The 25,225-nt window shown below is 38.0% G+C and overlaps 1 protein-coding gene across 1 annotated transcript in view; it reads right to left on the bottom strand.

The window, feature by feature from the left end:
• Positions 1–5,801: 5,801 nt before the first annotated feature.
• FREM2 (FRAS1 related extracellular matrix 2) overlaps positions 5,802–25,225 on the bottom strand; it is a 166,859-nt gene continuing 147,435 nt past the window's right edge. Inside the window, exons 17-24 of the mRNA XM_019753570.3 lie at positions 21,768–21,960; positions 20,568–20,672; positions 19,066–19,193; positions 18,842–18,976; positions 17,974–18,100; positions 16,904–17,091; positions 12,995–13,141; positions 5,802–11,712 (exon numbers count right to left, since the gene is read on the bottom strand). Of these exons, the coding sequence (XP_019609129.3) occupies positions 11,200–11,712; positions 12,995–13,141; positions 16,904–17,091; positions 17,974–18,100; positions 18,842–18,976; positions 19,066–19,193; positions 20,568–20,672; positions 21,768–21,960 (1,536 nt within the window). The 3' untranslated portion in view covers positions 5,802–11,199. The remainder of the gene's footprint in view (positions 11,713–12,994; positions 13,142–16,903; positions 17,092–17,973; positions 18,101–18,841; positions 18,977–19,065; positions 19,194–20,567; positions 20,673–21,767; positions 21,961–25,225) is intronic.

Below are 25,225 nucleotides of genomic sequence, written 5' to 3'. Positions count from 1 at the left end.
ATATTACTGTTAACCTGGCTTTATGTCCATTAATATTTGCTTTATATACTTGGGTGCTCCTATGTTGGGTGTGTAGATAACAACTTTCCTAACCTGGGGAAAGAAACAGACATCCAGGCAGGGCTGTCTGGCTTGTGAGGAAGAAGCATTTGATTGACTGCTGCTAATCTGGATTGATTGCTTCTAATCTGTGCTGGGGGCTCCATGAATGCATGTGCCCTAGCACTCTGCCATCTCCTTCTTACTCTAGGTGGGGCTTTCTGCTGTGTGTGCACAGCTCACCTTGCTTTTTTTTTTTTTTTTAACTTTTAATTTATTTAAGTATGTTTTTCCAGGACCCATCAGCTCCAAGTCAATCTAATTGTGGAGGGCGCAGCTCACAGTGGCCCATGTGGGGATAGAACAGGCAACCTTGTTGTTAAGAGTACTGTGCTCTAACCAGCTGAGCTAACTGGCTGCTCCCTTATCCTATTGTTTTGATTTTCTGCTTGTGGAAGCCCAGTCTGAGCTGACTACCCTGTGGGTGCAATTGCCTCAGTGTAGTGTCTCCAATTACCTCTTACAGTGGGAGGGGCTGCCCAGCATGTGCGCACTGTGGATTCCTAGTTGTTCTCTCGTCCTCCTGGTGAGGCAGCCCAGTGGGTGTGAGCAGTGGCCTGGTGCAAGTGAGTTTTAGCACCCTGTTGGGCCCATTGGTCTAGCTCTGGTTAGGAGCTCGTGCCTGCCCATCATGGTTCTCTTGTTCCTTCTGGAGCTAGCACCAGTGGGGTAGTGGCTGAGGACATGCTACTATGGCCTTACAGGTCTGCCAGAGCACCTGGCATATAATGCCATTTGCTCCTTCTTTCTAATATGTGTGAAATACCTAAGAAATAAAATTAATTCTTTTGGAAATCAGCTCACAAAATAATTGAGCCAAGTCTGTGTCTTTTTATTTGGTTTGGCCTTTTGAGTTGCTTAAGGAAATAGTAATATCTCTAGATAGATCTTTCCTTCAATAAAAAGTTAAGACTAACTAATGCTGGGAAAGTTGGAATCTGGGAGAATATGATATAAAACTGTTGCCATGCAGCAGCCTCTCCATTTGTCTCCTTGTACCTGCCCCTAAAACAAGGAGAGTCTGTGAGACGGATCGTTTCAGGGACTTTGCTTCACCTTTGTGCTTGCACCTTATGTCTCCCTGTTTGGCCCCAGAAAGATGGCTGGTCAGCCAATGACGAGTAAGATTCCCCACGAGGGGGGACAACTCAAGCCAGGTACAGTTGAGTGGGGGCCAACAGGAGAATCCATGGGGTTCACAGAGGTGGGCACAGCCCCCACCTTCCCCAGGCTAAGGAGACCTCTGCTTCAGTGGCTGCATTCCTTCCCACAACCTGCAGGGGAAGAGAGTCAATGACGTGCTCTCCATTTATTCATATGCATAAAGTTTTGTCCTTTGGGGAAGTACATTCATCCTGAGACTTACGGATCAGCTTCCTGCAGGCAAGCGTGATAGGCTTGAATCAGTTTCCTATTATGATGTGTGGGATTCACAGATCTTGAGATTGACAAGCTTTATCTCCTTTACTTCCCCACCTAAGTAATAAAACCTATACGTAGGCCTGATTTGGGGCCCAGTCCTTGAGACTGTAGTCCCTTGGCCCCACTTGTGCTCTATTCATGGCTACTGTCTTTTCTTAACCCTGCACCGCCCTCCTCGTTCCCCACAACCCTCATCATGCGGGTCGTGACACAAAACTTCAGGTGCTCCATTTACTAGAGCTACAGCAGAACAAACTTGCCCTCACTCTTGCAAAGGTGGGGCTGTACCTCAGATTCATCTCTGAACCAGTGGACTTGCTAAATCATCACCCAAAACAGATGGCACTCAAGGCTTAGGCTATGCGTATTCTATTCCAGGAAAGGGAACACAAACCTGAAATATTTTCAGCTTTTTCTTTTTTTTTTTCTTTTTTACTTGCCAAGATAGAAATTTCCCTGACAACATAATATTTGCTTGCTTTCAACTTTTTAATATCTCTCTTAGGAGAAAAAAAACCAAAACAAAACTATGAAACCCTCCCTAGTGCTCCTTATCACAAAAAAAGTACACAAATTTGATGACATCCCTATCAGTCATCTTAGATATAAAAGAGGAGCCACTACAGAGAGACGCACAGGCCGCATTATGTTCAGGGAGCTTGATTCTGTGTTAATAATGATTTGTCTGACTCTACATGTATTGGCAGGGACAGGAGCAGGGGTATAAAAATGATATCCTTTTTTTTTTTTTTACCTTTAAGTGAATGAAGAAAGCCAACTCACTAGCAGATTGTGGAAAAAACAATTCCAGGAAATATGATTAGTAATTAATGTTAGTTTGAGTAGAAATTCAAATTTGGTTGAACATCCCTTATGACTGTCTCTTGGATATTTGGAACTTTTATTCATTGGTTTATAATAAAACCTATTAATTAATTAGGAAGTTTGGCAAGAGAGCCTCCCCTATTCATTGGCTCAAAATTCATTGACTGCCGATTTCCCCTCAAACATGTGAAAAGACCCACCCAGCCATCTGCTCCTCCCTTGCTTGAGTCTTGTTTCTCTGCTCACAACTTCTAGAGGACTGTCCATGGCTGAACTGAGAGCCCCAGATGACTGACACAGCTGGGACAGAAGGCTCTTCATTGCTGCTTTTCCTTCTTTCACCCTTTCCTGAGGGACTTGAGTACTACACGAGAGGAAGAAATAATCTAAAATTTTATTATCTTGACTTTGACTTTGGTTTTTAAAGCCTTTGTCTTTACTGCTCTGGTTCTGGAATTGAGATAAAAGAGTCCGCCCCTTCTGTTAGAGTCCACTTAACTTTGCCTCTAAGACAGACTCAAAGAAGGCTAGCCAATTCCTAGAGATTCGTGCCTTCATATGCAAAGCGAACAACACAGAGGTCCTATCCTTTGGGCTCTCACACTCTGGGCCACTACTCACCTTCCCTAATAACCCCAGGACCAGATACCAGACAACTAGGGATGGCCCTATGTCTTGGAGCCCATTGAAAGTATTCAAACTGGCCAATTCTAACCTTGTTTACCCTGCTTTGCCTGTTTCTTCCCATGGAAACCATAATAAAAGCTGTTGCCCACATTTTCCCCACTCCCTCTGCCTCCTGATTGACCATGTGCTTTCCTATGGTGTAGTGTGGTCCTGGAATCTGTGAATATAATAAGCTTTCTTTTCAAAGACGACAGTCTACTGACCTTTTGGCCTTGTCATACCTGAATAATAATAAAACCTACATTTAAGAGGCATCAAGTCAAAGCCCGGGGTCCTCATCTCCACACAGGGAGTGCTTTTCTCTACTTCACCTATACAGAGCAGACACCTGTTTTAATGTGTACAAAGTGCCCCTGGAAATCATATGCTGTGTGGCTCACATCAACAGAAAATCACACATCTATAAATTATAAACAAAGTTTCTTTGATTCAGGCCACTGACTTTGAGGTCTTCTCTTAGGACACTTGGGTATTACTAGTGGTCTCTTTAGAATTCAAGCCAAGTGGTGGCAGTGGTGTGGCAGAGATGGGGGTCTTGTCCTCATTCAAGTGATGGAACCATGTCAGGCTACAGCTACTGTGTGTTCTAATGTAGCCTACGTGTTTATGAGTCATTGTGTCCTGAATTGTTTCAACTCTGAGGAAGGCCTGGGAAAATATTTTGCCCTCTTTTTGCATATATCCTTCTCCAAATATTCTTCCTCTGATGAATACCCTGCATGCATCCCTGACCTGTTCCAACTTCCTTTGGATGTAATCTTGCTCTATCCAGTAACCTTCTCTGCCACCTTTTCCCACTTTGCATGAGGTCCCATTTAAATTCTAAGTGTGAGATCTTAACATCCTGAAATGCTCTCTGGGATGTTGGGAATAGGATTTCAGATTACTGTCAAACTTCCTTTGGGGCAGTTTACTGGCTTGGTTGGGGGGTAGGGAGGGCCCTATACAGTGTAGGCTCAGATTGGCCTATGTCCATGATGATTTTTTTCCTAGCTAGGTCCACACTGACTAATTCAGGTTTGGGGGGTTTTCCTTTAAACTGGGTGCCTCTGGGGTGACTGTGGCTTTATGGACAGGATATCTTATCTCCCCCTGTTGATATCCTGGTCGGGCTGGGTCATGAATCTCCCCTTCCTTGGTTCTTTCCTCCAACTTCCTAAAGGGCAGGTTTTCTCTTTAACAACTTGGATATTTTCTACCACACCAGCCTTTTTCTTTTTCTTCTATGATGAGGTTGATCTTTTTCTTCTATGGTACAGATTGAGCTGCACACTTCTGTTGCTGATAACCTTCTGCTATCACATGGCAATATCTCCCCCTAGTCTTGGAAGTACTGGAAAAGTTCTGACACAGGTGTTCTTTTTCTTCCATTCTATCTTCTTTTATGCATTATGTTTATTTTTGGGGATTACCCTTCAGTGACTCTGAGGCTGTCTTTGCATTTCCTTTTGCTACTAAACAGTGGTGGCTGCATATTAAAAATCCTACCTTATAATAAATCAAATGATTATTGACTTTGGTGAAGTTTGCATAAAGGTGGGTAGTCTACCTTGACAATAAAGACACCTGGTAATGGTCAAATCAGTTGATTCATCCTGATAAGTGCACCTGGGCAGGGTTTGGTAACTGTAGCAGAGTCTTGTCACCCGGTCCCTGGGACAACGTTTTTTCCTCTAAATATACATAGCCTCTGGCAGGCTACCAGCTATGTCTTCATCTGTTACTACTCATGAGCAAGCATAAGCACGAGCAGAAGATCCAGCAACATCAGGGATGGAGTGGGAGCACATGTCCCAGCCTGGAAGCCTGCAGAAGTGCAAGGCTCCAGAACCAGAACGGAAATAACTGACACTCATTGCAGACTACAGAAATTCTGTGAATTTAGTGTAAATAAAAGTTACAGAATACACCAAATAACTTGGCAATTTTAAAACATTTATATTCATATGGGCTTTATTTATATTATACCTGTGATATATTTTGAAGGACAATAGGTATAGTGATGAAACACTACTGGTAGCAAGAGCTGTTTTTTTTTTTTTTTAGACATGAATATAAGACTGAACGGCTCCAAATTATTTGCATAATTGGGTTCCCAGAGATAAACTTCAATATCCAGCAAATATGCAGTATTCTAGTAAACATCTGAAAAAAACTAGACCCTGTTAGTGTTTGAAGAATTCCCATGGGAAAATCACAAAAGCTATTAAGTTTTGCAAATAATTCCATTACACAAGGATATGTCACTCAGTGGCTACATAAAGAGAAATTCACTGAATGTTCTGGAGGGCACTTGGGAAGGAAGCAGGCAGTTAATACAATTATAAAACACACAACTCCTTGTCCAGGATAAAGTCTTTTATAGACAAATGGGCTCAAATAATATCTTGCAAAAAAACTTGAATTCCTGAATTCATAGAGAAAGACTCTATACTTGTTTTTGTAATGTGCTTAATTTTGGCCCATACAGAAAGGCCCTTATCTTTTACTCTTACCAGTAATTGTTTTCCTATATTTAAGTAAATTTTATTATAATGTTTTTATTTTTAATGTTAGTTTTGAAAAATTTACATCTGTCTCTTTTCTTTCTTCTTTTTTAAGGTATAATACTGACAATTCTTATGTGAGAATTACCCAAACTTTGGAAAAAAAAGTATCTGTAGTAGAAATTCATTCAGTGTTTAAGTAATCATGTAATCAGTGTAGGCAACATCTAGCTAATAGTAAAAGAGCATTTGATAATTATAATTTTAAACACTTCAATGCTGTTAACATTTTAAATATTGTTTTGTTATTTATTTCATTGCAAAGTATTCAGTTATCCAAAACAACTTCATATGTGTGATCTTTGACCTTTTATTCTTACTCAATTAAATCCTTAAAGGGATTTTCCTTTTTTTTACATCTTAAATGTCAATGTTGAACTTCCACTGAGAGAAAATCAAGGCACAGATTGTCATTACATTATTCAAAATGATGCTTTTGATCTTTTGCAAAGTACATTTTTCCTTCATCCAAAAGCCTTAACATTTTATAAAGAAGGGATACTGCACAAATGCTGTGCTCACTTAAGAGCTTCCAGACGAATGAGAATGTTAATTACAGTGAAAATGGTAATGGTTTCAAACTAAAAGAGAAGCATTATTGAAAAAAAAAGCTCAGAAAAATAAAAAGAAAACCTAGACTAGAAAAGAAAGGAAGAAAGAAAGAACGATGAGAGAGAGAGAGAGAGAGAGAGAGAGAGAGAGAGAGAGAAGGGAGGGAGGGACGGAGGGAGGGAAGGTAGTAAGTTACAAGGAAATTAGGAAGGAAGGAAGCAAAACGCAGTTGTCATTGTAAGAGCAGGGTTTTTTTTGTTTGTTTGTTTGTTTTTGGCTGTTGTTCTTTAGCAAAACATATTACTAAAAAAATTCACGCAAACAAATATAAGGGACAAGGAAATAAATGCAGTTGAAAGACAGGAAATGTTCTGATTTTTCTGCAGTAGAAATAAATCAAGAGTGAGTCTCACATTAGTATACTTCGTTTCATCAACTTTAGTTCAAGAGAGAGAATCAGCTTTCTTTGCTTATTTAAAAATTCTGGGTGGTGACCACACAATACAATATACAGATGATGTATTACAGAATTGTACATTTGAAACTTATGTAATGCTATTAGCCACAATAAATTTAATTAAAAGTTTTCTGCGTAATCTTTCTACTCAAAACTGTAGGAAAATTCCACACACTTCTATTTGAAAATCTCTTATCAAAATCAAAATAACTACCCAAATATCAAAGACCTTTGTTCTTATCATTAAAGGATGTGGAAACAAGGAGAAATAGTGAGGGACACTTTGAAACTATGGATAATATTTTCTGAAAATTTCTATGTCATTACCATGCCTTACTGGGATCAATTCTTGGAAAAAAATCTTAAGGAAACATATGAACCTTGAACTAATGTCAAAGAAACTCCATGATAGTATGTTCTATCATGGTCAACACAATGACCATTCTGTTCACCTTCTTGAAAATTTTCATATGAGCCATTTCAGTTAGAAGAACTATGTTTTTCAGATCATCTTTTTTTAGAAATAAGATATTTGGTTATTTTCATATGCGTGTGTGTGTGTATGTGTGTGTGTGTGAGAGAGAAACAGAGAGAGAGAGAGAGAGAGAGAGAGAATAGTACTATTTATAATTTCCTGCCAAATTACACATTTTTAAGCCATGGCAATTTGGACTGATTGAACACTTGAGTCCCATTCATTTGCCACATGGTTAGTGAAGACACCTGTTTTCATCCTTTTATTATTATTATCATGGCCAGAAAAAAAGACAGCTTCACAGAATCATAACACACTTGTTTCCAAATTAATACAATTATGTAAATTTCAAATTTGTAAAACATTTGCATCTTTAAAAATATTTTCTTTATTAAAGTACTAATTTGGTTTCTAAGTCAATACTAAATAGGTATTTTCAAAATAGTAGCAGAAATCAAATTTCTCACTTTTGAAATCTAAATATTTTGCTCTGTTATTGTTACTTTAACATTTCTCAACCTGGGACTGTTTTAACATTTAGCACTGATTTTTGTGAGGAAAAGCTTTCTGTGATTGTTACACAGGTCCATTTCCAGTTTTAAAGTTGACCTTGGAGTTGGTACCCTGGAAAAGAATTACAGGTAAGATAATGAAGCTCTTTTGCTGCTTACAGAACTAAATGCCTTCATATTGAACCCAAGTTGGTCTTTCTTATCAAAAACTGTGCAATAGCATAGCAGGATTCTAGTTGTTCCAACATTGTGGATACTTGGGAGAGGGTAGAGGTCAGGAGGTGCTGACGACGTTACAGGATTGGAAAAAGAGTGGATATGTTATATCCCATTCTTGGAATAATGAGGGAAAGAATATGCAGAGTCACCCATATCACTGCCATGTACATTCTCTATGTGGGTTTGCAAAGAACACATCCATTAAATTGCTGAGTGGAAATATTTTGTATTAGATCTGCGATCAGAATGATCCATAACATGTGCAGTTCTTGTATGTGAAAAAGGGTGGACTCCACTGCTAGTGCTCTAAAGAGATTTTATAATTGTGGTTCACAGGGATGCCTGGTGTCTTCTTGGTCCAGGAGGGAACATAATGCAAAGCTTGATCGCTTTAGTACAAAGAAAGAGCTACATTTGATTATCACCGGCCCAATGGCAGGGACAGTATCTTGGTTTCTATGTAATCTCTCAAAGTGGATAATCCTAGGTGAGCAGTCAGTAAATGTTAAGCAAGGAGATAAACTGGCATAAATAAAACCAGCATTAAAACATACTAATGCTTCATGATTCATGTGCTGGGAGAGACACTAATGGTTAATATTTAGTTTGTGTTTTGGGTTTACTGTGCAATCAACAAGACCTTGATTTATAATTAGGGTCAGAAGCTACTGAATATCTGAGAAGCTATTATTGCTTACATCCTGTTTTCTATGGGAAGTTATTTTATGTATGTGTTTTGATAGTACCAGAATAATTCTCTAAAAACAAAATATTGAAAATAAGGGTCTGTTTTATTGAAAAATAAAGCATATTGTCTGATACTTTTTTCCACTAAAAAGGTTTCTCATGACTAATGTATATTAAATCACATATTGAGTAAATGTTAAGAAAATGATGCAGAAATCCAAGTACTTTATATTTAAGAATGTTATATCTACTTATTTCCTACAGTCTCTGTCTCTCTGTCTCTCTGTCTCTCTGTCTCTCTGTCTCTCTGTCTCTCTCTCTCTCTCTCTCTCTCTCTCTCTCTCTCTCTCTCTCTCTCTCTCTCTCGGGGAGGAAGGGAAGGAAGAAGAGAGAGAAGGGAGAGAAAGAGAGAATGAGATGGGCAGAGAGGGAGAGAGATATTTCTTTGTCTGGAAAGGACAGACATGTTCTGTATTATTTAAGCTATCTAATTTATATATAGTAGTCACATTAGAACAGCTTACTGCAGAGTGAAATTTGGTATAAAACTAGCCTGGGACAAAAGCTCAAAACAGATTTCTTGTGGTAATGCTTCACTGATTACTATATTCAGTGACAGAGAAACCCCCAGGGGGTCAAGCTCTGAAGCATCTTAACTATTAGAGTAACATTAAGTGGATTGAGAGTACTTGCTCTAACAGTCTCCATAAATTGAATCCAATGCTAAGTAGTACAAAGTCCATGCACTATTTGAAGCTGCTTAACCCAGCTCTTTCCTATACAAGTTATGAGGTAGCCAAAGAAGTAGCTAAGCATCTGTCAGAAAGCAAAGCAAAAGAAAAGGGGATAATTAAGAAAGTATTAATATTTATTTGATAAGTGAACTCCTGGGCTATATAGTACTTTTTATTTGTATAAGTCCTTTGAGGGACCCTTGAGTTGTAGGTGATATTTGTAAATTCCCCAATGGAAGGAGACTGGAGTCAATTCTATTCTTTAAAAAGACTTTGAACATGAAGTTCAGAGCTACCCAAAATAAGAGAGGCAAGTATTGGACAATTTCCACCTCTCTCCCAGCACCAGAGTAGCTTCCTTTTTTTTTTTTTTCAAATCAAGAGATGGTTACTGCTCACAGACACCAGATAAAATGTGCCTCTATGACCTGAAGAGCGGTTGGCCTCCTAAAAATCTCCATTCCATCAGGATGTCCAGTGTAGCCAGGTTACAACTGCAAATGAAAGGGGATTCCAGGCAACACTTGATGGTTAGTCTTTAGGCGTGGTTCTTTTCCTTCTGACCTTATCTTTGCTGTAAATACATTTACTAGCTTTTCAAAGATTGGTGATTAAACTGCCACATTTTCCCTTTCCAACTAAAATTTCTGCCAGGCAAATTCATTCAATCAAGTTCCTTGGTTTTTAACACTGTAAGCAGTGTTACAAATTATATTTTTAGATACTGAGAGAGACCTCAATGCATCAGTTCACTCCACTGGAGATGCCAAAGAATGAGGCTTTCCTCTTGGATATGAGGAGAGTATGACAGACGATGCTGGCCACCACCAAGACCATCTTTGGAATGACAGTTGCAGAGATTCCCATGGTTTGGTGCTGATTAGAAAGCTAACATAATGTCCTATAGCCAATTAAAGTTCTGGACATGGTTGTGTGACTATGCTACTCTGAGGGTTTAACCTCATGTATCATCTGTTAAAATGTTCTTCTATTCAATAAAGTATGTATAAGAAGCACTTTGGTTAAACATATTATATTAATAAATACCACTCTCTTCCTCCATATAATGATTTTCTCATTATCACTTATGGGTTCAATACTGCAAATATCTAGGCTCAGTTCTTAGGGAACATTGTCTTATAAAATGTGAATCTAACTCTATGGCATTTCTTTGTCATCAAAATGTCACCAACCCTCTAATTTCCCACAAATATTGAGCACCAGTAAGGTATACTATCATGCAAGAACTCTACTGTTTTTCACTTTATACCCAAACTGAGCAGTCTCTCTTCAATAGTCTCTTCCAGACTTAACATATTCTTTGGTTTAATTTAAAATTAAATAAGCAAACTAAACAAGGAGGGTCTGATGAGGATGAGAAACAATTACCATCCAAATTAGTGAGTTACTTTCCCTCTATCTTTCTTTCAACTTCCTTCCAAGCAGTAGAAAGGTGATCTGTGGGTTGAGCTACCCCTGGTCATTAATTCTATGCTGTCTTCACCTATTAGAAAATTTGTTATAATAAAGTGTTTATCATTCTTCCAGACTACCAATTAAAACCTTTCTAGTAATAAACTGTTATACAACAAAGAAAGTGTGATAATTGCACCTTCAAGGTTCATACTAACATAGCAACGGAAGACTCCTCTGAAACTTCTGAGAGAGTCTGTTAGCACCTTTGAATAGGTTCATCTCGGCTGTGTAGAGAAAATGTCTAAAACGAGAAGTCCATTCCTCTCTGTCCGTCTGTGGCTTTGTGTACCTGTGAACACATTGCTGCTGCCTCTGGGCAAGAGGAAAGATGTGGTCTGTGGTCTGACTTTGTCCTCAGATGCATGAAAGAGCAGACAGAATTCAAATCAAAGTACAGTCAGGTCCTCTGAGCAGCTTTGTCACAGAAATCTCCAATTGTCTGTCATTGGGTTTCTATTGTCTTAAGTCTGAGGCACTTGAGGAAAAAGTTGAATTCCACCTGGGGTCATCAAACCTCTGAGCTGTCGCTGTGGTGGCTCTGCGGTGGCATCATGGGCTCACTACTGCCTGAGCCCTTGGGGGCATCCTTCCTCCTGGCACTCTTCTTGCTCTTGCACATCAATGCTGCAATGGCAATGAGGCCGAGAGTGAGTAATCCCACTGCGACACCTCCCATGACCACGACCAGGCTGACCTCAGAGCTGGGACTGTTGAGCTCCCGGGGGAGGATGCCATCAGGAGGAACTCTCCCTTTGGGGACCTGCTTCTTGTGGGTGCGGTCCAGGGAAATGTGCTGGATATTTGTTCCCCGGTTGTTTTCAGCTCCGATTTCCCACACCAGCGGGGGTGTGCTTTTGATTTCCCTCTTCTTCCTGCTCTTCGCAGTTGCCTGGGGCGTCCCTGGACTCACTACAGAGTGGTACTGGTACTCCACACTTCTTTTGCCAATGCCTCCATTGGCACTGTCTTTTGATCTTACTGTGTAGATTGTGTGTATGTACCATTCTCGGCCCAAAGCGACCTAGGAAACACAACTCTGTTCATTAGAAAATGATAACTACATCAACCTAGTTCGTGACTATTTGCAAAAGAAATTGATGGCAGAGATAATAAATGCCAATTTAATTTACTCTGCAGAATTAATACACTTAATATTTTAGTTTGAAGAATTAATACACTTAATATTTTTGCATGTGTAGTATGTGCAAGGCTTTGTGTAAAAAACTCTAAAGTATTTTGTGCAACTTTTAAGGGAGCATGTGCTGGTAAATATTTGGTAATCTATGACATATAGAATGTCAGAACTGTAAAGAACTTTAGATCTCAGTCTAACTTATTCATTTAGAACTTTACTAAATAAGAATACATAGCAGTTAAGTAACTTGCCCAATGTCACTCAATTAGTTAGTGACTCAATTAGTTAGAGGCAGGACTAGAACTCAGACCTTCTGAACCTCAGGACTCTTTTCTACTATGTCTTGCTGCATATTTACATATAAGACCATAGAAAAGTTTTCTGCTTTTCCAGGGCCTGTGAAAAGAAGGAATTTTCTGATGGCTCTTTAAAGCCAATGCTTTGAGAGTTAACAGTAAAACAGAACAAAAAGATATCATACTTCAACTACTTGTTTAGAAAGATTCAGAATAACAAGTATGCCTCATTAAGATTCACTCTTTAGGTGGAATAAGGCTAACACATTCTTCAGCCCATTCTGTCTGGAGAATTTTCAGGAAATCTACTAAAAGGTGTGCTTGCTTCCCCAAGGATTCACAATGTGAACACATCTCTGAATTTGTCTCATTTGTGTACTCAGCGTGGTTATGGTCACCTGTGTCTCTTCCTACTGTCTATCCATAGGCTAGGATTTTCTATCTTGGTTTATAAAGTCTTGGAGAATGCAGATTTATGTACCATACACAACTGTTTTTCTGAGTCAAGTAGTTTGCACAAGATCACTCTACTAAAGATGATCACGAAAAATCAACAGGAAGGAAATTTTTAATAAGAAAAGCAGATTTCCCAACCATCCGACTTAGATTTCTATTCTGGGCTGAATAAGGTTCTTCATTATGCATTCACTTAAAATAATAATAATACATTAATAAAAATAATAAAGCTAGAGTTTATGGATTGCTCACCATGTACCCAGTTATTGTTGGGTGTGGTTTACCTGAATTATTCAATATTCACATGAACTGTATACAATAATACTATAACTGCCATTTACAAATGAGACATCTGAGGCATTCAAAAGTTAAGTAACTTGCATGTGGTGACATAGCTATTGTGTTCATTGGCCCACCTGAAAGAGTGGTGTGGAGTCGACTTTAAATCCATCAGATCCAGGCTGATTCACTAAGAGAATAGCTTCAGGGTCATCCACTGCCAGTTTGGCATTAAACAGGACATTTCCAAAACTGGTAGCTTGTGTCTCTGGCTGAGCTTTGTCCTTTAAGCAGTAAGGGAAATGAGGATTATTTTTGCAAGTGCAGAATGTTTTCCTATTAGTTTTGTGCAAGTACAAAACCATAACGTGTCACCATTTAGTTTCATTTAAAAAGATGTTATTGTATTAAAATATAAGACAAAAATGCTTAACTTTGAAAATGGATTTACTTCATTGTTTGGGTCAAAGCACTTACACAGTTAAAAAAATTTTTAAATTTTCAATTACAATTGACAGTTTCAGGTGTACAGCATAACGGTTAGACATTTATGTAACTTACGAAGGGTACCTGCCGATAAGTCTGGTACCCCACCCAACACCATATGCAATTATTACAATATTATTGACTATCTTCTCTATGCTGTATTTTACATCCCTTGTGACTATTTTGTAACTGTCAATTTGTACTTCCTTCACTTTTTTCACCCATCCCCTCACTACCTCCTCCCATCTGGCAACCATCAGTTTGTGCTATGTATCTATGAGTCTGTTTCTGTTTTGTTTATTCATTTACTTTGTTTTTTATTAATACATCCCACATATAAGTGATATCAAATGGCATTTGTCTTTCTCTGTATGATTTATTTAACTTAGCTTAATACCTCTAGGTCCATCCATGTTGTCACAAATGGGAAGATTTCATTCTGAGTAACGTTCCATTGTATAAATGTACCACCTCTTTATCCATTTGTCTATAGATGGACACTTAGGTTGCTTTCATATCTTGGCTATTGTAAATAATGCTGCAATGGGTATAGGGATGCATATGTCTTTTCGAGTTAGTTTTTTGGATTTCTTCAGATAACTATCCAGAAGTAATTGCTGGGTCCTTCTTTGTCTCTTGTTATAGACTTTGTTTTAAAGTCTATTTTGTTTGATATAAGTATTTCTACCCAACATGCTTTCATTTCCATTTGCATGAAATATCTTTTTTCCATCCATTTACTTTCAGTCTGGTGTGTGTCTTTCAATCTGAAGTGGGTCTCTTGAAGGCACCAAATGTCTGGTTATGTATGGGTTGTGTTTTCTCATTAATTCAGCCACCTTATGTCTTTTCATTCAGCCACCTTATATCTTTTGATTTAATCATTTGCATTTAAAGTAATTGTTGTTGGGTACATAGTTATTGCCATATTATTATTGACATTTTAAATCTCTTTTTCTTCTCCTCCTCACTTCTCTCCTCCCTGTCCCTCTCCCTCTCCTTCTCCTTCTCGATCTCTTTGACATTTTTTTAAAAACTTTTATTTATTTTAAGTGTGTTTTTCTAGGACACATCAGCTCTAAGTCAAGTAGTTGTTCCAATATAGTTGTGGAGGGCACAGTGCACAGTGGCCCGTGTGGGGCTCAAACTGGCAACTTTATTGTTAAGAGCACCACACTCTAACCAACTGAGCTAACTGGCCATCCTCCCTTTGACATTTCTTGTAATACTCATTTGGTGGTCATGAACTCCTTTAGTTTTTGTTCTTGTCTGAAAAGCTATTTATCTGTCCTTCCATTCTAAGTGATAGCCTTGCTGGGTAGAGTAATCTTGGTTGTAGGTCCTTGCTTTTCATCACACTGAATATTTTGTGCCAATCCCTTGCGGCCTGCCAAGTTTCTGTTGAGAAATCAGCTGACAGTCTTATAGGAGCTCCCTTGTAGGTAACTAACTGCTTTTCTCTTGCTGCTTTTAAGATTCTCACTTTGTATTTAACCAGTAGCATTTTAATTATGTGTCTTGGTGTGGGCCTCTTTGGGCATTTATCTTGTTTGGTTGTCTCTGCATTTCCTGGACTTGTATGTCTATTTCCTTCACTGGGTTAGGGAAATTTCCTGTCATTATTTCCTCAAATAGGTTTTCAATCCCTTGCTCTCTCTTTTCTCCTTCTGCTACCCCTAGTGTGAATATTGGAATACTTCATGTTGTCCCAGAGGTCCCTACACTATTTTTACTTTTTTTTTCTTTTTCTTTTTGCTGTTCTGAGTGTTTTCTGCTACCCTGTCTTCCAACTTGCTGATTGGATCCTCTGCTTCATCGAATATACTATTCATTCCCCCTAATGTAGTTTTCATGTCAACTATTATAATCTTTAATTCTGACTCTTTTTTTTTTTTTTATGGTTTCTCTTTCTGTGTGTAAGTTCTCACTCAGTTCATCTACTCTTCTCCTAAGTTCACTGAGCATTCCCATAACCAGTGCTTTGAACTCTGTATCTGTTAGCTTGCTTGTTTCCATTTTGTTTAGTTCTTTTTCTGGAGTTTTTCCCTTTCCTTTCATTTGGGACATGTTTTTTTGTCTCATTTTGGTGGCTTTCCTGTGTTTGTTTCTATGTATTAGGGAGATCTGCCATATATTCCATTCTTGGTATAGTGGCCTCATGTAGTAGATATCCTGTAGGACTTGGTCGCACAGGCTGCCTAGTCACCTGAGGTGGGTGTTCCAGGAGTCTCTCTTGTGTGGATTGTGTATGTTCTCCTGTTGTAATTGAGTCTGACTGCTGATGAAACATCAGTGACTGGGATTGACTCACAGGCTGACTGGCTGTGAGGATTGGCCATGATGACATTGGACAAGCAGGGGCTTATTCTATATGCTGGATTCAGTCTAGCAGAGCTCTGGTGCCTTCCAAATCCACCCTTTGGGTGTATCATTTGTGGAGCTAATTGGGTGGTACTCTGGTATGGTCTGAAGCTGAGTGTATTGGTTCTGGGGCCTCTTTGCATGAGCTCTAGTGCAGGACAACTTCTGCTGTTTTCTGTGCTCAGCCAGGGGCCACCTGGTAGAAGCTATAAAGCGTACAAAGTGATCTGTGGTTGGTTGTTTCCTGTGCTGGGGTTTGTGCTACCTAGGAGAGGGTATGCTGTGAACCACGGCTGGCTGCCCCTAGTACTGGACTTGAGGCTGCTTATCAAGAGGTACATGGCAAGCACAGGCCAACTGCTGTTTTTTTGGGGTTTGTGCATCTTTGATAGATTTTATGGGTGTCTGTAGCTTGGGTCAAGGTCAGCCATTTGTCTTGAATAGAGGTGAAAGAGGTTTGGGATGGGTGTGTGAGTTGGGTGGGGTGGCATCTCAGGGAATCACCAGGGTGGGGCAAGCTGTGTTAGCCAGGTTGTTGGAGACTCAGAATTGGCATCCCCCCCCCCCCCCACTGCACCTGCTGGTTATGTGGGGAGAGGGCTCAAAAAAGGAATGATGGTGCCTGCCAACACTTCAGTCTTAAAAAGTGCTGTCTCTCCAGCCATTGCCCTAAAGAAACCAGATAATTTAGTTTCTTCCCCTATGTCCCTGGTGCTTTTCAATCTGCTTTCCCTTCACTGGAGCTTAGGATGAGTGTGAATAAGTGAGTCTGTGCTCGGGCCCTTAAGGGGATAACTGGGTCTACAGCAACCCTCTGTCTCACCTAGATGGAATCCCTGCTGATTTTCACAGCCAAATGTTGTGGGGAATCCTCTTCTTGGCATTGGTGCTCCAGGCTGGTGAGCTCAGGGTAGGACTGGGACTTCTTGTTCTTCATGGGGGATTTCTACAGATGAGATATCCCTCCCAATTCTTAACCACCACATGGGACCAGCTTGTTTCACGTTTCCAACCCTCCTACCAGTCTCAGTGTGGCTTCCTCTTTATATCCTTAGTTATAGGAGTTCTGTTAAGCTAGTCTCCAGGTGGTTTCCAAGGGTGGTTGTTCTATAATTTACTTTTAATTTTGATGCAGTCATGGGAGGAGGAGAACACAACATTTATCTACCCCACCATATTGACCGAACGTCTACACTTACCACAATTTTAAATCTATATAAGAGTGAAGTAGAATCAGCTAAGCAGCCATATTCTGCATTTGCTGGACTGTACTTGGGAACATAGCCATCCGCTCCAGTGCAAAGAAACACCTTCTCAATGCTGCAGTAAAAGGAATTACCTAGATTCTGGACAGGATCTACCATGACACGACCATAAATTACATCACCTGAAACATAGATGCAGAAGTGTTATTTCTGTTATGTGATAAAGCATCTCTATATGACACTGCAAACAATTTGTGACAATCATGACACTAGAAAGAATTTCCTTCTCTTTCTAATGAGGCATCAAATGTTGAAGACCTTTTAGTGTTGGCTTCAAGATCTGGTTCACTCCCAGGCCTCAGATATGACTACTTTGCAGACTGACCACAAGTGACTGAAGATGTAGTGACCCTCACATGCTCATCTAGTAGTGGAAATAACCTCAAATCTTGGCCTATAACTTCACATCCATAGTATCCCATTGTGGTTAAAATCCAGTTTACATAAATAAATTAGTTGCCAATATACAGACTAATACATTATAGAATAGCACTAAAAAAGAAAACATCAATAAAAAGTTGAATTGGCTTCATTTGATTGTGAAGGAGGTTTTAAGGAAACTCCCTGGTATTCAAGCATCTATTTCACAGCCATTGTTGAATTCCTACCGTATGTGTTAGATATTGGGAGAGGTTCTGGGAATACACCACTGGATAAGAAAGGCACACTGCTTGTCCATGAGGCATTTATAGTCTCATGCAACTGCAGTATTTGAGTCTGTGAGACTTGAAAATGCATTCAAGAAAATAATACAGACTTGTTCCCCAAATCAGTTAGGTTAGGGAAACAGAGATTAACTTCTCCAGAAATAAAACCATCCAGCAACATATACCCAATTTCAATGACCCACTCCACTCCTACCACAGTGATAAAGGCCCAGTTATATTCTCAAAACAATACAAGAGGTTGTAATTTTCTTCCCTCAAACACAATCCCAATAAAGCACAGCACAACAGATACAATGTAAAACATACAGAGCAGTCCTCTGATTTTTAAAGTGATACCTTCTGCAAAAGCAACATCACTCTCATGCCCAAATCCCATGGAGCCATCAGACAACCAGAGACTCTTCTTGGAGAGTAGGTACATTTGGGTGTTCAGGCTAAACTCAGCTGCCACTGGATCACTGACCTAAAACCAAGTGTAAAATTCCTTTTAAGTGTTAGTGATTGTTCTGATGGTGCACAGACACATTATTCACAGATATACACACTTAATGTACCCTGACATATAGACTACTGAACACTGTACTGCGATTTTCATGTCCAGTCAAACCACCGTAGGGACCTGTAACATCGGCTTTGTCCTTGAGAAGACAAAACTGGTGAGGTTAAATAATTTTTGAATGGGACTAAATAGCATTGCTTGAGCTAATGTTGTTTGGTATATTGGGGTATGTAAGGGGCTTATAAATGTGATCAGTGGAAGGCCAACATTTAGTATAAGTTCTTGGACAAAAAGTACCATCACATTTCTTTTAATGCATGACAATTAGGTACTTTGAGGTGGCATGAACTACAGGATATTTATTCTTCTTGAAGATCAAGAACAGGATGAAGAAAGGCAGAAGAACACTGTGGAAAATTCTCAAATCTCCAAGACAACAAACTCCAGGAAGAGACAAGGTCACACAGGAAAGAAAATAACCCTTGTATACTCTTAAACTATGGATTTTATATACGGAACCAACAACAGATAAAGGGCAATTCTGTCCTCTTTCCTTCCTCCCTTTCTTCCTTCCTGTCTGACTTCCTTTTTTCTCAGCATGTGAGAATTAAAAAGTCATTGTGTGAATTTTTTTTAACTGATAAAAGTAAACCAAACAAATAACAAAGTGGGATTCTAATGGGAAAATAATTTTATGAGACACACCTGTTGGAATCGGATGTCAAGGTCAAAGGTGACAGGCTCTCTGGGGTTGCAAGTGACTGGCAGGCGGTACTCCTGATGTGATGGAGTGGTGCATGGCAGCAGTTTTACAGTGTAGGTCCCTGAGTAGTCACGTACCTTCAAGGAGCAGAGAAGACATTTAAAAATCCAAGGTGCAATCAGAGGCAGCAGAAGAGGAAAATTAAGTAAGAGGCTTAGTCACTCACTGCAAAGTCCGACACAAAGCTCCATTGCTGGACTGGCTGGTTATAGGTCGGTTCACTCCTTATTAGGCGCAGGGAAAATGTCAGGCCTGGATGATCAGCTGACATAATCACTGAGCTTGTGAATGACGCTAGAAAAGTGCCAATAACAATAATGGTATTAAAAGAATGCAGAACAGTTTAGAGTTTTCAAAGTACTTTACAATACATTATTTGCTTTTATTCTTATAATAAGCTTACAAAGTAGCAGGGTTGGTATAATTATCCTCATTTTGAAGCTAGAGAAACAGTGTGACTTTCCCAAGATCCCACAGCTAGGATGTGTGCCTTTTGATTTCTAATTCAGTGGTTTTTCCACTGTATAATTCTGTTAAAAGATAATGCTACAATAGTTCAAGGCTACTTTCCAGGGAGTAGCAAAACCGTGCAACAAAACCTGATGTGAATGTATTTATTGGGCACCAAAGCTATTAGCATCCACACAGCTGGGCAAACCCAATTTATAAATGGAAACTAATTTTAATGAGATTGCTTGTAATCGTGTATAAACAAACATCCAGTTTACTAGAAAGGTAGACATATATATCATATGGTTGCTGGACTTATGATGGTGATCACTGATTTAGGTACATAAATGTTGAATAGCTATGGTGCACACCTGAAACTAATATAATATTGTATGTTAGCTATATTGTTTAATAAAAATCTTTAAAAAAATAAAGGTAGACATATGAATGGGAACTGTAAAGGCCAGGAAATCCTCATTTTCTAGAACTGTCAATTACAGTGGAGAAAAATGATTCCTTTTGGTTCTGTATTTCTTGTAACTCAGTCTCATAAAAATATAATGAATGTCTTTTCTCTTCCTGAATTTTCAGCCCTATTCTCTCCTTTGTTTAGAGGTGACATCTAGAAGAAGAAGGATATAGAAGACAGTGAGTAAAGTATTTTCTCCTACTAATCTGGCATGACTTGGTACACCAGTAAAATAGTCAAACCAGTTTAGTAATACAGAGTCAAATAAAAAATTATTTTTAATGAAATGTCCTCTATATTTCAAAAAAGTCTTAGACATGGGATTTTAGTGACTGCTACCTTACTGATACTCAAAGCACAGTCCATCAGTTAATAAAATTACATAGTCAATAATTAAAGGCAATTAGTTAACATGTCTAAAACTTAAGTTTGATAGTGAAGTGATACTCTGTCTCTATTATAAAGGTTTGTTACAGTACCTAGAAAATAGTTGTGAACAGAAAAGGGCTTGTTGAACAAATAAATTAAATTTCAATTTTATTTTGTACAATGGAATTGAAGTAGAGAAGGCAATTATTGTTGCTACATTCTTTCTAAGGAAAAGTATTTTCTCTAAAAATCTACATGGATAATCATTTTGTAGATTATGAGATGTAGCCAAACAATTATCAAGACCTCATAACATGCAATATGGAAAAACTCTTCCCTTGTGGTACGGGGAGTGGCTATTAATGGGCGATGGGACTTACCAGAATGTGACAGCACAAACAAACCATGGAATTGAGCCTCTGTCTTAAAGTTCACAACCAAGCGTCCCTCTTCACTGATGCGCATGCTGGTTGGATACAGAGAACCTACAGTGGGATAGCACACAAAAGCGGAAATATTGGTGACCAGGTACTACTCTTAATGTACAGGATTTCTTCCAAAAATGAATTCAGGTTCATCTTACCTTTAAGCATTTTAGCCAAACGGTATTATTAGAAGAATTACGAGTGGTAAAAGAGGCAGAAGATAAAATATGAAATTAAAATATGTTAAATAATCTGAAATGATTATCCAGGATGATTATATTACCTTTCACATGGCTTTGAGATAATATTAATCTGTTTAAGATAGCAGATTTTAAGATGCACTATCAATAGTCTTTCCCCTCTGGCTCATACAAATTAATGCAAGCATGATGCTCAGATATGCATAGAACCAGAACAGTAGTATATGCCTGAAAAGAAACAGCACTAATTCTACTAATGGATTAATTAGCTTTATGTGTGTGGACTTTGAATTATGATTCTGACATGGAGATTGAAACAAAATTTTGCAGATGTTTATAGGCCCAATAGTTAGTGGCATTTACCACCATTGTTCCAAAACATTCAGCTGAAGTATCATAGAATAATAGAATTTTAAAACAGAAAGTACATTAGAAGTCTAGTCTATATTTCAGAAGAAATTGAGTGCCATAAAGGTTAAGCAATATGTTTGAGATCACACAGCTAGTTAGCTGTCAAGTCAAAACTAGAATCCAGGACACAATTTATACTGGACTTTAAAAAGCCACCTCTCATTTTCAGAAATAAAGATGTGTAACTTTTTCTCTTGGCTTCATTCCTTATTTTCAATTGGAACTTCCTCTATCCATTTCCTAGAATCTAGGGAAATATATAGACTGTGTTGTATGCCACATAAATGATTAAACATGTAGAATGGTCTATGAGAGTTAAATTAAATGTCCATGAAATGTAGATGTTATTTAACAGTCACGTATTACAGAAAAATTGAGGCACTGATATGTTTTAAAGTTTTTCATTACAAAAATAATCTTAAAATGTTGAATATAAAAAATAAATATACTGAAAGTTGCTTCTATTACTTTTAGCTACAGTAAAAATTCCTCTTAAGTAATTCAAGTAGGTAAGAAAACTAGTTTTCCAAGTCTATTAACCTACCTTGGAGTTCAGCTTCTGGTGGGCTGCCAATTCCATCATTCCACAAGATGGCAGTGTCATACACAAAAGTTAGACGAAGCTCGGACTTCAAGTCAAAATGCTGCCAGCCTCCTACTCCAACAGGGGAATGGAACACGTAGGAAACATACAGAGGGACTCGAAGAGTCACATAGGACTGCACTAGGTTTAGGACCTAAAACAATGAAATTATATCTATCAACACCATTCAGTGTTGTTAATTAAATGAGCTTAATTTTGTAAAAGCAATTTTCTTCTTTTAGTAACTGAAGATTTTGAGTAATCATTCAGGAAAAACAAACAAACAAACAAACAGCATTTACAACACTTAATTTTGGAGCAATTAAATAGTTGTTACTATAGTACCTTCCTTTGCAACACAGGATATGTAGCAGAAATCTTTAAGATAAATTGCATTGTTTTGAGCATACTAATACAGTCTTTTTAGTTTTACAGCAGCTTTATTAAGATACAGTTCATATACCATATAATTAATCTAAAGTGGACACATCAATGGTGCTTAGCATATTCGGGGAATTGTGCAATTTTTATCACAATTTTTGGACATTTTTAGCCCATATCCATCAGCAGTCACTCATTTAATCCCTCCCCAGCTCCTGACCACCAGTCCCTGGCAACTACTAGCTTACTTTCAGTCTCTACGTATTTGCCTATTCTGCACATTTCATATAAATGGAATTATACAACATATGTGACCGCTTCTTTCACTTAGCATACTGTTTTTAAGATGCATCCCTCTTGTAGCACGTTTCAGTACTTTTATTACTGAATGGCATCTTACTATATATGTATACCGCATTTTATTAATTCTTTCCTCTATTGATGGACTTTTGGATTGCTTCCAGTATGGAGCTATTATGAATAATAATGTTATAAGGTATTTTTAAATTATGATATAGATAAAGAGGAAATAAAGCAGGAAAGATCTAGAAGCAAATATGTTTAGAAATGACATGTAATATTTAAGATGTCTTAAAAATAATTAGTTGAAATGAAATATCTTGCTTAAAATTTATACTTTCCTAGTCCAGGTATTTTGCAGGTGGAGTGGGGGTCAGGGGGATAAACTAATAATTGTTTATTGAGCACCTACCACATTTTAGACGTTGTGTTAGGTTCACGATAAAAGTTTTCAGTGTTTTCACTCTTCCCCATAATTATATGTATGTGTGGATTAAAATGTGTACGCATATTGAAAAGAGACTAGAAAATATGTCTGTGTACAGTGATAGTGGGATGATGAGTGAGATTTTTTTTTTTTTACATATTTTTAGTTCTCCAGGTTTCCAAAGTGATATCATTAGCTCCATTTAAAAAACCCCACATTATTGAAAAATTAATTGACATATTTGATACAATAGGAAGCAACATACCTTATGAAAGTTATACATTTTGGATTCTTCTTGCTATTTCTTGCAAAAGGATTTAGAGTGGCTTACATATGAAAAAGAATAAATCAATGTACTAAGTGCAAAATAGTGGGATGCAAAGAGATGACTTCTAAAGATACTCTAGCCCCCAAGTTCCATATTTCTAAATCAAACATAGTAAAAAGGAAGAAAAATTATTTCTCAAACCAAGCGACTAAGAAAAAATGTTTACTTTTCCAAAATTATACCATGTCTTTTCATAAGTACACTATAATTTCATATTTCAAATGAAAACTGTAATTGGGGTTGCATTTTTGCAGCTTATTCATGATCCTTGAGCAATGTTATCAGTTGCTGTTTACCTAACAAAGTGTGAGTTAAGATTCTTTACCCCCTCTACCCTCTTCTACCATTCACCTTCCCCCTTCCCCTCTGGTAACCACTAAACTGTTGTCTGTGTCTATGAGTTTACAGAAAATGATATTAACATTAAATATCATTAGAGAAATTCCACATTTATTTATCTTGTAAGTAAAATTCTGAACTTTTATAAGAGTGATGATTTGACTCTAATAACTCTATTTTTTTGAAGTGTAAGCTCTGTGTGTGAAGTCCTCACCAGGTACTTGCTATGGTTCCTGGCACAGAGTAGGTGTTCATTGACTATTTCTTTAATTTATGAATGCACAGTGAATCCGGTGGCAAAAGCAGAGGTAGTCTTAAAGCCAGCTAAAACTAGCTGTAGTCAAACTGCATAAAACTTAATTATACTTCATTTGCTGTTAACAGATTACTATCCTAGATATTTCAGGTGATTCTTTCCATTTGGCCACTGTTTCTTATAAATTAAATAATCTGAACATGAGAGGTTGAGAAAGGCATAAAACCCTTTTAGAGTGTGTTAGAAACAGCTTTTTAATGACAAAGAAAAATGCAGAGACTGGCAATCTGTCATGGCAATAGCTTTAGCTAAGAACATATGGGGAAAAAAAATCCGTTCTGCATCATGTTGTTCCTGGCTACAGCAATTACAAGTTGGTAAAATGTGTGTGCACAGTGATTATCTCAATCTAAGGTGCCAAGTCTAGAAAAGGAATAGAAGGAGGAAATTCACATTATTAGATGCTTGGCCAGGGCTGTGTGGAATTTGCAGAGGACAAATAGGCCTGGGTGAGCTTGGTTTCCTGAAGGTGCTCTTGTCCAATGGAGTGGGCAAAACTATCAAGCTGCTATGAAGCAGTTAGCCCATTTTGATGATTTACCTTTATTTTTGCCCGTTTTCCTCATCCTAAATGCAGAAATGAAAAGGTTAGTAGAACTTTGGAAATTCTAAAGTAGCATGTGTTCACCAACAATTTGGTTTGCTTTCCTTTATGTGCTGTCTCATAAAATATGTTTTCATTTCAATCTGATCTGCCTGTACTCAGGTGAAGCTGTAGTCCACTGTTACTAAGACACGCATTTGCATAATTTTACCAACAGTGGGTGTGGAAGTAATCTGGCATACATTTTCATGACAGCTGTTGGGCAGCATTCTTGTTCTTTTTGGTACAGAGGAAAAAGTTCATTTGTCTCTCTTGCAATTGCATCAGTGATCATATCCACGCTTCACATTTACCCAATTAAATGACATTTTAGTTCACTCAATTAAATGTCCAGATATGTACCATGATGTGGTTAAGAGCACAGGCTTACAAGTGACATGAACTTGGACAAGTTATTTGAATTTTCTTTGCTTCAGTTTCCTCATCTCTAAAGAGGGGACAAAATTACTAGTTGTGTCAGTGTCGTGAGAACAGAATTAATGGAAATATATAAAGTCCTTAGAAAAATGGCAGGCACATATGTATATTAAATATTAAATAAATATAATTATTATCATTATTGTTATTGTTAGTACTATTATTAGATATTATCTCTTCTCTAGACCTCAAAACTAATGGGCAAAATTAGGGAATATCTCAAAGGGTTAAATTTCTTATACCTTAATTTATATTTTCTTCTCCCTCACCTATATTTAAAGAACGTGTGTGGGGTGGGTGATGAGGG

This window comes from Rhinolophus sinicus, chromosome 16, assembly GCF_057876585.1.
Source record: "Rhinolophus sinicus isolate RSI-liver-muscle chromosome 16, RSI-T2T, whole genome shotgun sequence".
Classification (NCBI taxonomy): Eukaryota; Metazoa; Chordata; class Mammalia; order Chiroptera; family Rhinolophidae; genus Rhinolophus; species Rhinolophus sinicus.
This window is presented reverse-complemented; position numbering and strand designations above follow the sequence as displayed.